The sequence below is a fragment of the Cibotium barometz genome, chromosome 44 (genome assembly GCF_041138505.1).
Source record: "Cibotium barometz isolate CiBa-2024 chromosome 44, ASM4113850v1, whole genome shotgun sequence".
Lineage (NCBI taxonomy): Eukaryota > Viridiplantae > Streptophyta > Polypodiopsida > Cyatheales > Cibotiaceae > Cibotium > Cibotium barometz.
Window position 1 is genome coordinate 32,864,111 of NC_141089.1, and position 15,050 is coordinate 32,879,160.

The window sequence follows — 15,050 nt, forward strand, 5'->3', positions numbered from 1 at the left end:
TCTCAGCATGTAGGCTGAGCTCTTCTGGCATGGTTGTTGTCAACGTCTATTACACATGTTCAGGCACATCTTCTCCAGATAGGCTTCTCTTCTTCAGCTGGGTAGGTCGTGTCTTCTCCACTTGTGCATGGTCAGACAAAGGCATGCTCCCCCTCATGCTCGAGAAAGGGGAGTTGAGGAGCTACCACGCCCTTGCTCTACCACGTGGAAGCTCCTCGATAAAGAAATATAGAAGAAATTTTTACTAGTTTTAATTTCACAAAATAAATTAAAATTAAACCCTTGAAAGCCTTATGATGGATTATATTGCCTAAATTAATTAAACGCAACAAAAATAATAATTGGGGTTTGAGGGCAAGGGAGAGGACAAGAGAAAGAATCAAGACAAAGAATACTTCATAGTTTTTGAGATATGATTTAATCATTATTAGTTATTATTCAAATTTGACTTCAACTAGTTTTTAATTTTACTTTAAAATTTTTAAATTTGAATTTTGTGTAGTTTACGAAATGTTTTTATGCCATTGTCAATTGTTAGATTTTTAATTTTTACTCTGAATTTTTAAGATTTGTTTTGATTTAATTTTGTGTAGTTTATGAAATGTTTTTTTATGATGGATTGCTCCATTGTCAATTGCTAGATTTTGATGATTCAAAATGACTTTTGACTTACTAAAAAACAATAATAATCACCTCTCTTGTTTGTTTGAAGTTATGCGAAGACTGATTATTAGTTTTATGAGCTTGAATTATTAATCAAAATAAATAGGGGCCAGACTTATGTTAAAATGGAAACCCCTCTCTCTCTCTCGCTTGTCTATACAATTTAATGGGGGAGGCTTCTCTAATTGTCCACACTGGCAACTCTTTCTTACAGTGGGTACACAAGTCCTCTCTCTCTCTCTCTCTCTCGCTCGCAACTGTCTCTATCTTTCTCCCCCCTCCCTCCGCAAGAGGCGCGTTAGCAGACATTTGATGGAAAAGATGGGGAAGGGGAGGGAGACATGCGTGGGAGGAGGAGCTGGAATGGTTGCACCTCTCTCCCATTCTCTCCCTCCCTCTTTCCCTTGGATGCAGGAAAACCCCGTGCGTGCTCGGAGGAGGGAGGACAGTCTCTCTTTGATACTCAGAGTGGTTTCGCACGCAGAGGCTGTAGGTTGTTTGAGCCTTCATACTATAATAAATACATGTTTATAGCCAATTAAATTTTTAACAATAAATAGATTCGGACAAGAATTTAACCCTGACGCCCATTTATCGTTTCATTGTAAGGGATGACTACAAAAATAGGGAGAGTAACCAGTTGGGTTGGGAACTAGTATGTCTTTTGAGGCTTCCAAAATCAAACTCCACTCAAACCTTCTCAAATCTCCTCCTCTTTTTTTTGAAAATACCCAAACCTTTTCAAATCTCCTCCTCTTCTTTTAGAATTTTCAAATTCTTGCCAAGTGATTGGGTTGTGAAACTCTTCCTTAGGATAATATAGAGAGGCGGTGAAGTGCCCTTGGGTTGCAACATAAAATTTACGATTTTTACTTAAATACTATTTGAAAAGAAAGTTATCATGGGAATTTTGATTCCATATATGGGAATTTTTGTCATCACAAATAAAAAAATATGTATGGTTTTATTGGTTTTTTCTCTTCTACAAAGAATAGAGCCAATAAAATTTTCAAATACTAAAAAAGCATCAGAGCTATAAACTCTCTCTCAAAAGCTTCAGGGCTGGGCAGAATAAGTAAGTGCGGGGCGTGGGAAGATGGATCTTTCCAAGTTTCAAGTCGCCTGTACAGGAGGTTGGTTGTTCTTTTAGCGGTAACAAATACAGGAAAGAAGTCTACCACCAACGCACTTGTTTGTTTGTGTGCTTGTTAGGCAGTCTTGGATTGCAATTGCAGTATGCGTCTACTTTCTCGACCTCCTTCCACGGGTACTTGTTCAGAAAGCGAAAGGACGACATCAACTCTGGTCCTTTGAGAAGCAATAGCTGCAGGGTTGTGAGCTCCTTTGCAGCAGACCCTCAAGTCGATTCCAAGCCATCACTTGCTTCGAAGAGCATCAAACGGAAGGTTGCCATGTGGGTCGGTTACGTTGGTACCCACTACAAAGGTAAGCCTTACCATTCCAACAACTCTTCTCTGCTCAAGATGCCTTACAAAATGTGGTATCACTCTTGAATGCACAGGCGTGCAACTTTGTGGACTTCTTATTTGTAGAACCATAGAAGCTCAAAAGTAAGAATAGGCAGCAAACAATCTTTTACGGCAAAGCATGACAAGCTCTGGGGGAGGCCAAAGTATAAGTGTGCTGGTTTGCTTGATAAAAACATAAGAATGCCTACGACATCTCAATTACTCATATAATGGGAAGTGCCTCAACTGTTACGATGTGTCCATTTTGCTAGAACATGAAACTTCTAGTGTGAGTGCTTTAGGATTAATATGTCACCTGAGTTTTCCTCACTGAAAGCCCAACTCAAGAAAGTGGCATGTAAACACAACAACACTACCCTGAGAATGGAGATTGCAGGTTTGAATGTGGGTTGCTACTGCAACAGCATGGGAGAGAGGTGTGATGAACAACAGTGTGGAGATTAGCTGGGTCTGTGCGCAACTGCCAGAGAATAAAACAGGCCCATGTACTATATGAGCCCATGGATACAAAAAGAGAGTCAAGCTCATCCTCCTCCTTAATGGTGTACAGTGCAGCAATGCCCACCTAGTGGCGGAACATCTCTATAGCATCTGAGCCTTGAGGATGTTGTCTATCTGCAGTTGGCAGGTGGAGGGCCTAGATCTTTGGGGGCGAGGACATCGGGGTCTCTGTGGAGATTGTGCCCTCTTTGGTTACTCCCCAGGTGCGAGGGTCGCGGGCTCGGTTGCACCGTCTGTGCTCTCCTTTGGACACGTCTGGGTGGTGGGCGTCGTGATTGCCTGATGGGAACCAAAAACGTTTTTGATGAAGGTATGTGAAGTGTTCAGCTCATCATGTCTTCGTGAGTGCTGCCTCACTAGAGTCTCCCGATGACAATGAAGCTCCATCAAGTACAATCTCAAACACCTCTGATCTCTATATTGCATCACCCAGAAGAGGAGGCCAAAACCACCTCAAAATAGGCAATGAAATGTCCTCTGTATATCATAGTAGACTAGGCATCTCCATAGTAATGCTCGTTTGTCTCAATCTCCCTAGTCCTGCATAACTTGCATATTTGGGCCTACTGTGGGGCACCCTCAGCTCTCCCAGCATCAATCTTGAGGCGGTGGGAGGATACCCTCAAAACTGACCAATGGCAATCCTCATCGCAGAATCGTATGTGACATGCGTCTTTGAAGATACTGAGTGTACAGTCCCTCCAAGATCATCTCTAATACATAGGCCAAAACAAGATTAGTACAACAACAAAGAAGCGTCCACGCAAGCTCACCACCCAATCGTAGGTTTGCGTTAGCAAACCTCCCCCGAGCTTGGGGACTCCCACAGCTCCATGCCAATCAGCCCTAGCATCCCATACCACGAATGCCTATCCACAAGGGCCCTTGGCAAGAGTGCATGTGATTCGCCATGTCCATGGCATGAGTAAGCCTCTTGGTCCATATCCAGACCACATTGAATTAATAATTACCTGAGACTGACTTATCTAGTGCTTATTGTTGCTATAAAAAATAGTCCAGTCAAAAATAGCCAATAACCTTGGCTTTATTAAATTTGAACCTTAGCCACCTGAATTTGCGTGCTTTTCCTAATCCCACGGCTCTTCGAATGTTGCTAGATTAGTAGCCCCTAACCCGAAGGGTTAGCGCTAGGTACATAACATTCCTCCCCACGTAGGACATTTCCACTCTTGGAAATAAATGAAAGAAAATCTAAGCTACTTGCATTAAGTGTCTCCAAAATGAGGTTTATACCTGTCTAACAAATCCACATAGCCATGCATCAAGGCACTAGCTCAACTGAAGTTGCTGATCCTCGAGACTTATCGTTGAGACAACTGTCTTCTAGCTACACATCTGGTATTTTTTGTACCTAGGGGATAACAATTATCGTAGGCAAACTTGACCCCAATAAAATGGTCACTTGGAGCCGTATGTACTAAGCATAACCTCTAAACCCTGATCCACCCTCTCTGTTTGCCCAAGAGATTGAGGATGATTAGAGAAAAGCACAAATTTGTCGAATCTCTGGATGACCTGCTGTAGGAGTGTCGCGACATAAGAAATTTCTCCCCTAATCCTAGCACAATCCGGCACACAGTCTCTATCATCCTGTAACAATAACGAGTCCCAAAAATAGTACCGACTACCTACCACCTAACTGGTGGAATGACCCCCGTCGGGGTCTTGGTCCAAAAACAGTTGGAGCTCCCTACTTACCTACTGCCAGTAGTGAATGAAATGCCCATCGGTCCGACATAGCCCTCTTAAGGTATCATCAAATCACCCTCCCAATCCTAGCAACCCCATCAAGATTACCCTCTCAATTTCCTTGTCAAAGTCTTGTGTAAACTCTATCTAGCATAGGGTAACTATCCCCTATAAGGATAGAGCATAGAAAGCTTAGAAAATATGGACATACCCAGAAACTCTACCTGTTGTAGATCCTAGCGTCTTATACCACTAGGATACACACCATACAAAATTTCCTCGAGGCTTTAAAGCCGAGTCAAGGTGATCAATTCTTTCCCAAACTAGGCCTTGGTGCAACCATCCTCCACCCCATGTCGTGTTCCAACTTACTGGTAAACACGTGGGAAAATAGTGAAATAATTCACATATCCACACAACCAATAGTTCTCGTCCTAATGGAGCTCCCCCAAGAAGATATACCTTGCGAATTTATTCCAAAAAATCCTGAGATATTCTAACTACTATTAGACAATGTCGTCCTTCCCCGCCTGGCTCACTCCGTAAGATGCAATGCTCACAAACTGAGACGCTGGAATCCAAGCAATCTCATGATCAACCAACCGCCCAATCGGAAGACCATTACCCAACTCAACAAAGAAAACACCTGTGGAAACTCGCATTGATGCTTCCCAAACCAATGTCTCCCCAAACATCAAACTTAACTGTTATTAACCACAATTAACATTAGATGAAAGGGAAAACAGATTGAAATACTTCACAACAAAATATTCTATTATATCGTGAAGTCTTGTTGAGTTACAAAATAGAGGGTGGGACCACAAAATCACCCTTTAAACATGGTGGAGCATCTTCCATTACAAAGGGCAAAATATGACCCTGCCAATCTACAAGGACGTCATGGCTATAAGGCCATTCCTTCCCTAGTATAACATTGGCTTGATCTAGATTCATAATAAAAAAATCTAGGGACTCTATATAACTTTGAATAGATATCGGTAACTGATTTTGGGATGTCGAAGCTTCTATGTGTGAACAGCCTCCATAAAGACTAAGTGTGCTAGTGTGTGTGAAACCACTCTTAAAGTGGTCACTTAATATCTAGATATTTTATATCTACATTGACATAAGCAATGATGTCATGTAGATGAGCCTACATGGCTATAAAAGCATTGTACTTGGTGAACTATCATATCTATCAAATCAATACATTCAGTGGCACAATTTCTCTTTCATGTCTTGAGCTTGTGTAACATGTGGAAGCTCTGGGAGTCTTCTTTCAGCCCTAAACACTCTTGGAAACCTTCTGATGCAAAAACGCAGGTATAGAGAGAGAGTAGAGAGAGAAAGAGGTGCTAGAAAATTCAGTATATTCTATGGTACAAAAAGGTACCTAAATCTGCAGCCATGGGCTGCCTTACATAAAAGGTGGTAACACACCAAAATCTGTCCCCTAATGATCCAATCCCCTAGAGGGAGAGAATGACTAAAGCAATGAGCACTTGGGCTATTTATAGCCCTTGAAATCTATGGGGAACTGGCCGATTGCTGGTCGGCCAGTCATAACTTTATTATTATCCTTTTAACGCAGCCCGACTGGAGTTAATGCATGCGCTTTACAGTCGCCTTGTCTTCTGGTACAGCCGACCACTCCAGTGTGTAGCTGACCACCTTGTGTGCAGCCAGCAACCTTTTCTTGCAGCCGACAGCCATCTGGTCTTCAGTTTGCTCTCCACGCCTGTCTCCAGTCTTCACTGCCAAAGGTGATCTGTGCTCTATCATCCTGGTTCTAGTTTCTTTATCTGGTTGCCTTTTCTGGATCTAGCCCTGAGAATGTCCATGGCATCTATGATGCACATGACAGCTTGTCACATCTCTCTTTGCCCGTCATCTCCACCATGGTGGTCTTCCACCCCCCATAACCTAACCTTGTGCACTTCAACTGGTATCAGAGCCTCGTCGGAGCTATTGTTTGCTTCACGCCACCATTCGGCGAGGATCCGCCTATTCCCTTCGCGCCACCATTTTAGCCAGGTTCTGCCCATTTTCACCGCCCAACTTGGTAGACCCCATGATAGGGTGCCGACGGGGCTAAGTTGAGCACCACCATCTCAGTTGGCTGGGCGGATCGGGGGGGGGCAAGCTTCCTTGTTGAGCCGCCCGCCTTCTAGGCGGCGCTAGCTAGCACAAGCCCCTGTTGGGCCAACCCCCTTTTTCGCCCCCAGCTTCGCACTTTTCTGCGTGCCATCCTGCTCGTTTTTTTTCCGCTCGCGCCTCTCGCCTGCGCACCTGCGCTGTTTACTCGTAGCCATCCTTCCGCCTCTCGTTCTTGTCTGCCTAGCCCTCCTCTTTCTCAACTCGTATAGCACGTGAGCATATGGTCCTTGCTCTAGAGTTCATTACTGCAAGCCCTTGTTGGGCCAACCCCCTTCTTTGCCCCCAGCTGTGCATTTTTTTCCGCGTGCCATCTTGCTTGTTTTTTTTTTTCCGCTCGCGCCTCTCGCGTGCGTTGTTTGCTCGTAGCCATCCTTCCACCTCTCCTTCCTGTCTGCCTGGCCCTCCTCTTGTTAGCTCGTATAGCATGTGAGCATATACGAGCTAACAAGAGTAGTTCATTACTGCTGTTACTGCTTTGAAGAGGATGGCCCGACTTCATCATTGTTACGAACTAGTGGCCACTATACCTGCTGCTGCGAAGTTGACAACTCGCTAGTAAATTTTGGCTTTTCTGAACCTTTGCATCTATGTCAAAACTAATGGTAGCAGCAAAGCAAAAAAAATAGGGCTTTTCTAAAAAATCAGAGAACTCAAATCACAACTCCTACAACAACATAAATTTGGGGTTCTTATAAAAAATCTACTCAATATCATGGCCCTATCAATATGAGCAACAATAGACAGGTTCTCTAGCACTGGGTTCCCTACTTGGCAGACCAAAATGCAGCTTTAACTGATTTGAGAGGGAGTTTGGGAGATAGTCTCGGGTGACGAAGAAGATCCAAGAGACATTGTGCTAGAAAACCTCTATAATGCTGAGTGTCCTAATGTGTGTGAACCCGCTCTTAAGTTGGTTCACTTAATATCTAGATATTTTATACCTACATTGACATAAGCAATGATGTCATGTAGATGAGCCTACATGGTTGTACTTGGTGAACTATCATATCTATTTAATGAGTACATTGAGTTGTGCAATCTCTCTTTCATGTCTTGAGCTTGTCACATCTCTCACTTTCTCTGTCTCCCTGTCATATCTCCACCATGGTGGTCTTCCACCCGCCATAACCTAACCCTGCGTACTTCAACTAAGACACACACTTGTCTGAGATCTGTCCATTCACATGATACACGTGATCACTTGGTTGCATCTTCATGTCCAGCTTCTGCACAAGTTTAGCATTAATGAAGTTGTGAGTGCTACCAGGGTCAAAACGGATGTGCACTGTCTCCCCTAACATTAACCCATACATACATATTAAGTTGTTAGGACTGAAGATTGCCATGTTGAAAATACAGTCCATGCAAGTACTTTGCTCTAAAATAATAGTATCAACAGAAGAAATCTAAGGGTTACTTGTAACTTCGATTAAATGAGCTCCCTTGCTCTTTGGATAATTTGCCTTCAAATGTCCTTTTTGACCGCAAGTGAAACACCTACCTTCCCTAATGTTTTGAAGGGTTTGTTGGTGCTTCTGATCCTTCTTCGGATTGGGTTCACCCAAAGTTTGGGTTTGGTTGTGTGGAGCCTTCTCAGACTTAAACTTTCGTTTACGCTTGGAAGCTTGCTCAGAGGTTTTTGAGAGACATTCTTTTGAGTCTGGCTAGCCACTGTGTCCTCATAAATCCTAGTATACTGGATGGCATCCTCTAGTCATAAATCCTAGCATATTGGATGGCATCCTCTAGTGTTTTGCTATGGTTATTCCTCACCTCGAGCTTATGATCTAATCCTCTTAAGAGTTGGGAGAGAAGGAAAGAACATGCAATGCACACTAATTTCTTGCATGGGATATGTGGAAACTTTAGAGGAAGAACAAGAGCAACATATTAGACCATGGTACATAGTCTCCATCCCACATGCCGCTATAAAGTGTATTTCAACACATACACAAATTATGGTGAAGCAAAGCTGCATAAAGTCATAACATCCATATGGCCCCACCTGAGATTGCAACTCCCTAAAACTTTGTAAATAAGTTTCAAAAGGCATATGCTTCATGTCCAAGTCCACAAACTTGGCCACTATACCTCTTTAAAAATGATTGACACAACCTCTTTAAAAATATAAACAGCCTATGAAAAAAAAAACTCTTGTACATATAAAAAATTGACGCATTAGAGCATCAAATTGGTGACCCAACTCAGCTTCCTAAAGAAGTAAGAGCATCCGGTGGATGGTAATATTGCAGTCTGGAAAAAACATCCAAGCCTCCACCATGTCGGGAGAGAAATCCCATCAAGAAGAAAGCCAGAAGGAAGTTTTGGAGGCACAAAGCTTCCAACGCAACACACCAATAGAAAGTACGCTTCTGCCAAGCATAGAAGAGCTCTTGAGAATAATGATGGAGCAAATAAATTTTCTGAAGATGCAACCTACCCCGTTGCAGAAAAAGAGAAGCCCACAAAAGGCATCTCAGATCTGGCACATATGTTCTTCACTATGGAGGACCAAAGAACAAAAGACGAAGATAGACGTGAAGAAGCAAGAAGAAAGCAGAAGAACAAAAAAATAGAGAAGAACAGAGAGGTGCGGAGGAACGACGAGATAAGGAAGCCACACGCAAATATGAGGAAGACGAGCGCCATCGAGAAGCCGCCGACCGAGAGTTTCAACAAAGACTCAATTGGGAGGCTATGCAAATCCATTATCAGCATACGATGACACAGATTCAGATTCTGGCATCCCTTCCCCAAGACGGCTCCGAATATCTCGTCCTCCACCGCCCCTACACCACCATCATACAAACCTCTCCAAATTTTAGTAAGTATGATGGTAAGTGTGATCATGCTGCTGTTACTCAATTTATTCATCAATTTGAAGCACATTTTCCTTTAGCTAAAATTACAGATCCACAAGAGAAAGTCCATGTAGCAGCTGTGACATGTGGGGTCTTTGACCGTCGTAAACACAACCTTAGTCTACACTTAACTGCACTTAATGATGTTTAAGAGACAAACAGATATGTGTCAATGCAGTGCAGCTATATTAAATGAATGAATGCGGTTACAATGAGATCCAAATGGATCTGTACTGCTGAATATGCTGCCTATATGCTGAATATGTGGGATGAACTGCTGTCCACTCTTTCCCTTGTCTCCTGGGAAGGAAACGCTGAAGGGAGCTTTGGGAACAGATGCTGAATGCTGATGGGATGATGAAAGGCAGACCTGTAGGGCTGAACTGGCTGCGTTTTGCTGATGATGATGGCTGATGGTGATGCGTTAGCTGACTATACTGCCGATGATGATGCGTTAACTGTAGATGATGCTGAGAGTGATGCGTTAACTGCAACTACTGCTGATGATGAGCCTGAAACGTTGCTGATCCAGATGAGGATGCGCTTGCTCTGTTGAACTTGCTATGCTGAATGGAGAGGCGCCTGTATTTATATGGGTGAGAGGGCTGGTCGGCCAGATGGGCTGCAGTCGGCCAGTTCATATCTCCCATAACATGCTAATAAAATACCATAAATGGTAGTCGGCTGCCCCAATAATGCCTATTAAAATGGATAAAATACCTGAATAATGCCTGATAAATGCTGGTAAAATATCTGATGAATCTGATGATGCTAATGATGCCATAATGATGCCATGTCACTGTACACCTGACTGGTGTGCACGTGACATTCCCCGCTGCTAAACTGTTGCTGGGTGATAAACCTGGCAACCTTCGACTCTTCTGCGATCCTTCTCCTCCGAACCACTGCCCCCTTCTGTCTTCTGCTGCCGGGACTGAGGCCGTCTGTAGGAGTGAAATCCTTTGAGCCAAGACTCTATGTATTGTGGGAACTGAATGGCAACTACCTAAGTCACCCCTGACCTGTTCCTGGAAACCTTTCACCTACCATCTCCGTCGTACCTGAAGCTCTGAACCTCCTGAGGCGATGTTGGAGCAAACTTCCGTCTTCTGTGGAAGAGAAACCCCCTGCTGCTGCCAGTTGAAGTCCAAACTTATGTGCTCCTTTGATGATGGATGTTATTCTTCCCTGAGAGTTCATGGGTAACATGTATGCAGGACTGACTGCGAAGATGACTGCTAAGATGACTGCTATGCAAACCATGTGCAACCCTATATGCTGTGCAAGAATGCAGATGGATGGGTTACTGATGCAGACCTAAGGGAAAATCCCTAAGGGTGGCTTGCAAAATTTTGAGAACTGGGTTTAACTGTGCGGAAGCGATAAAAATGATGACTGACTGAATGACTGATGAACTGAACATGCTCTAAGGCTGGTTACCCTGTAACGCTCTGATACCAATGTGACATGTGGGGTCTTTGACCGTCGTAAACACAACCTTAGTCTACACTTAACTGCACTTAATGATGTTTAAGAGACAAACAGATATGTGTCAATGCAGTGCAGCTATATTAAATGAATGAATGCGGTTACAATGAGATCCAAATGGATCTGTACTGCTGAATATGCTGCCTATATGCTGAATATGTGGGATGAACTGCTGTCCACTCTTTCCCTTGTCTCCTGGGAAGGAAACGCTGAAGGGAGCTTTGGGAACAGATGCTGAATGCTGATGGGATGATGAAACGCAGACCTGTAGGGCTGAACTGGCTGCGTTTTGCTGATGATGATGGCTGATGGTGATGCGTTAGCTGACTATACTGCCGATGATGATGCGTTAACTGTAGATGATGCTGAGAGTGATGCGTTAACTGCAACTACTGCTGATGATGAGCCTGAAACGTTGTTGATCCAGATGAGGATGCGCTTGCTCTGCTGAACTTGCTATGCTGAATGGAGAGGCGCCTGTATTTATATGGGTGAGAGGGCTGGTCGGCCAGATGGGCTGCAGTCGGCTAGTTCATATCTCCCATAACATGCTAATAAAATACCATAAATGGTAGTCGGCTGCCCCAATAATGCCTATTAAAATGCATAAAATACCTGAATAATGCCTGATAAATGCTGGTAAAATATCTGATGAATCTGATGATGCTAATGATGCCATGTCACTGTACACCTGACTGGTGTGCACGTGACAGTAGCACCCCAACTCACTGGGGAAGCTGTTACTTGGTGGTAGCATTGGCCACAACTTCACACAGAGGCCAATTCCAATTTGATTGGACTAACTTTGTGGCTGGCCTCAAAGCCCGTTTTCTTCCACCACAGTACATGACCAATCTTGAGGACGAGTTTTACAAACGCACTCAGGGAGGTTCCCCTGTTTTGACCTATTCCATCAAGGTCATTACAATGGCCCAACAGTTGGGCATATCGGAAGAAGATAATCTCAAGCAATTTATTCGAGGTTTAGACACTAACATTAGGTACCTAGTTAGGAATTTTGAGCCTCAGACTTATGCACGGGCACTGACCCTCGCTCAGAATGAGGAAGGATGTTGAACGAAGGTAAGCCCAAGCAGGTAGAGTCTTCTCCTAAGCCCCAATAGTAGTCATCTACCCAGGGTAAGGGGGCTTAGAACAACAAAGACCAAAAGGGCTAAAAGAAAAACTCTCAGGGTCAATCGGGCAATAGGAAGGATTCTATGCCCAAGAAACTCCTGAGGAAAAAGCTAAGGAGGGCATCACTGGAGGTTATCTCCAGATGGATGAATAGACACGGTACAGGACAGAGAACCATTGTTTCTTTTGTGAGACTGTGGAACACGGAAAGAAAGATTGCACTAACTTGTAGGCTGAAAAGTCTGCCAAAGCATCCACTTCCACAGTAGCAACCGTAGCAGCCACATCTACACCTTCGCCATCAGCCTTTGTAACATTCGTAATTAAGGATCCTGTCACACAAGTCTCACACCGCCTTCTGTATCCTAAGTTTCGCGAGTTTAGCAATCCACTTTTATGACTTCACACTTTAAGAGATTGAGAGAGAGAGAGAGAGAGAGAGAGAGAGAGAGAGAGAGAGAACTGTACACCCGTATGGGGTCTCAAATTACCCACTGAAGGGCCCCCTTTGCTTTTATTACTTTGAAGAGAATGACTTTGGACTGACAATAAGCCAAACACAAGATCTTTGAAAGACCAAGAGTCGAGCTGAACTGTACACGGCTGTAGAAGCACCAATGATGACCGATCTCGAGCCTATGCACTCTTCCCAATGGAATGTAGGAAGGCTGCAAATCTGAGGCTGAGATATGGACTGTTTGGGACTGTTCTAGGCTATGTATGAATGCTGTAAATGAATAAATGCATGTGGGTTACCTTCACCGAAGTGCTGTAGCAAAACGATGATGATACGAATGCTGAAAACTGGTTGCAAGCAGAAAACGCAAGGTTCCCTGGATGCTGAATGCTATGGACTGCTGCGTTTTCTTGTTGGAGGCTGAATGCTCTTGCATTGATGCTCCTGGGTGCTGCAGGATGCAATGCTTGCTGAAAACGCTGAAGTGCTTGGCTGTACGGCTGGCCGATTGGTTCCCTAAAGCTACATGACTGAATATAATGAATAATAATGGTTAATGATGGTATTAAATGGTGGAAAATGATAAATAAATACTACAAAATATGGGAAAGTTACATGATAAAGATCTGATGCTTATGTAATGGGCTAGATGGCCTACGTGCATATGGGATGAATGCTATGCTGAAATGCACACATGTCCTGATGCAAACTCTAAGGCTTCTCTGACATATCTATATGCATGAATGATTCTCTCCAAGTGGGTTAAGGGACTTAGACTGACTGACTGACTCACTAAGGTTGAGGAATGACCTACGTAGCTTGTGCTTGACATATCCTGGACTGAGGATTACAATGGGGTCACGACGTATGACAAATATCAATCCTAAAGGGTTCTAATACTGAACAATGTTGCCCTGATGATGATGAGCCATCTTGTCACCATGCACTCTAGTGCAGAGTACATGCGACATTTCCTCTTGCTTAGCTTGGCGGCAGGTTTATGGCTTCCAAGTAGTCCGTCAACAACTGGGGGTACTCTTGAAAGAACTCCTTGTCTAGCCAAACGGCTTCATGGGTACCTCGATCTAAGAACTTCGTATAGAACTGACGGAGTCTTCGATTGAAACCATGCTTCCAACGATGAAGAAGGATCTGCTCAGGCTCAATGACTTCTGATTCGTCTACCACGTCTGGTTGCTGTTTATTTGAAACATCAAAGACTTTTGGTCCAACATATGGTTTTAGCCAAGAAACATTGGAAACATCATGCATCGTCCAATTTTTAGGCAACTTTAACTTCATGGAGATATCACTCATCTTTTTAACTATAGGAAAGGGTCCAAAACTACGAAAAGAAAGCTTGGGACAGCATTTGCCCACTTGTTTCAATCTTTGTTTTTTGATGCACAAATAGACCCAATCCCCTTCCTTGTGAAGGGGAGAAAACTGAATTAGGGTTTAGAGTTCATTCATGGGAGACATACACAGAGAAGCAAGGGAGAGAGAGAGAGAGAGAGTTGTGGGGATAAGTCAACTCATCAAAAGCATGAGTGTGTGACTCCCCTATCACACATGTATATTGCACTAGTACACATAGTGCACTTAGTACATTAAAAGTACTAAGTGTACTATGTACTATAACTTATGGGCTTGTACACACTATAAGGGTGGGCATAACGCCTTTACCCCAACAACCTCCCACTTAAAGGCAAAGTGCCCTTAAGTAAAGGAAAAGAAAAATCAGCATGTACATGATAATATACAAGGCCATATCAAGGCTGAAACTGGCCTCATCCAATGCCCATCAAGTGTCTGCAATGAGCAAACCGCTCCGAAGGCAAACTCTTCGTCAACAGATCAGCCGGATTGTCATCCGTATGAATCTTAACAAGCTGAATTTGCTTGTTCTCTATCACCTCTCTGATGAAGTGATACTTCACATCCACATGCTTCGTCTTTGCATGAAAAACAGGGTTCTTTGCCAACTGAATGGCACTCTGACTGTCACAATGCAACAATGGAATATCCCCTGTATAACCCAAATCAACCACTAACCGAGATAGCCATAATGCCTCCTTGCAAGCCTCTGTGGCTGCAATATACTCGGCCTCTGTAGTAGATAAGGCAATGCACTTCTGCATCCTGGATATCCATGACACAGCACCTCCTGTGAATGTAAATACATAACCGGTAGTAGACTTCCGGTTATCTGGATGACCGGCATAATCCGAATCCGTGTAACCATGCACTAATGCATCCTGTTTGCCAAAGCAAATGCACAAATCCTGTGTGCCCTTCAGGTATCTCATGACACCTTTCACTGCTTCCCAATGCTTCTTGCCAGGGTTGGCCATGTATCTAGAAACCACTCCCACTGCAAATGCAATGTCCGGCCTAGTAGCAACCATGGCATACATGAGACTGCCACAAGCTGAAGCATACGGAATCTTGGCCATATCAGCCCTGTCTCTATCTGACTGTGGGCTGTCCATAGCACTGAGTTTCACATATGGAGGCAAAGGAGTACTAGCCTTCTTCCCCCCGTCCATATTGAACCTCTGCAAGACTTTGCCAATGTATTCCTTC

General features: G+C 43.7%; 1 protein-coding gene across 3 annotated transcripts in view; it reads left to right on the forward strand.

Annotated features, from left to right (window-relative positions):
• Positions 1-1,652: 1,652 nt before the first annotated feature.
• Positions 1,653-15,050, forward strand: part of LOC147613227 (Pseudouridine synthase family protein) — a 200,982-nt gene continuing 187,584 nt past the window's right edge. For all 3 annotated transcript variants that reach the window (XM_086782493.1, XM_086782495.1, XM_086782494.1), the window contains exons 1-2: positions 1,653-1,796; positions 1,876-2,109. In XM_086782493.1, coding sequence (XP_086638619.1) covers positions 1,760-1,796; positions 1,876-2,109 — 271 coding nt within the window. In that variant the 5' untranslated portion in view covers positions 1,653-1,759. The remainder of the gene's footprint in view (positions 1,797-1,875; positions 2,110-15,050) is intronic.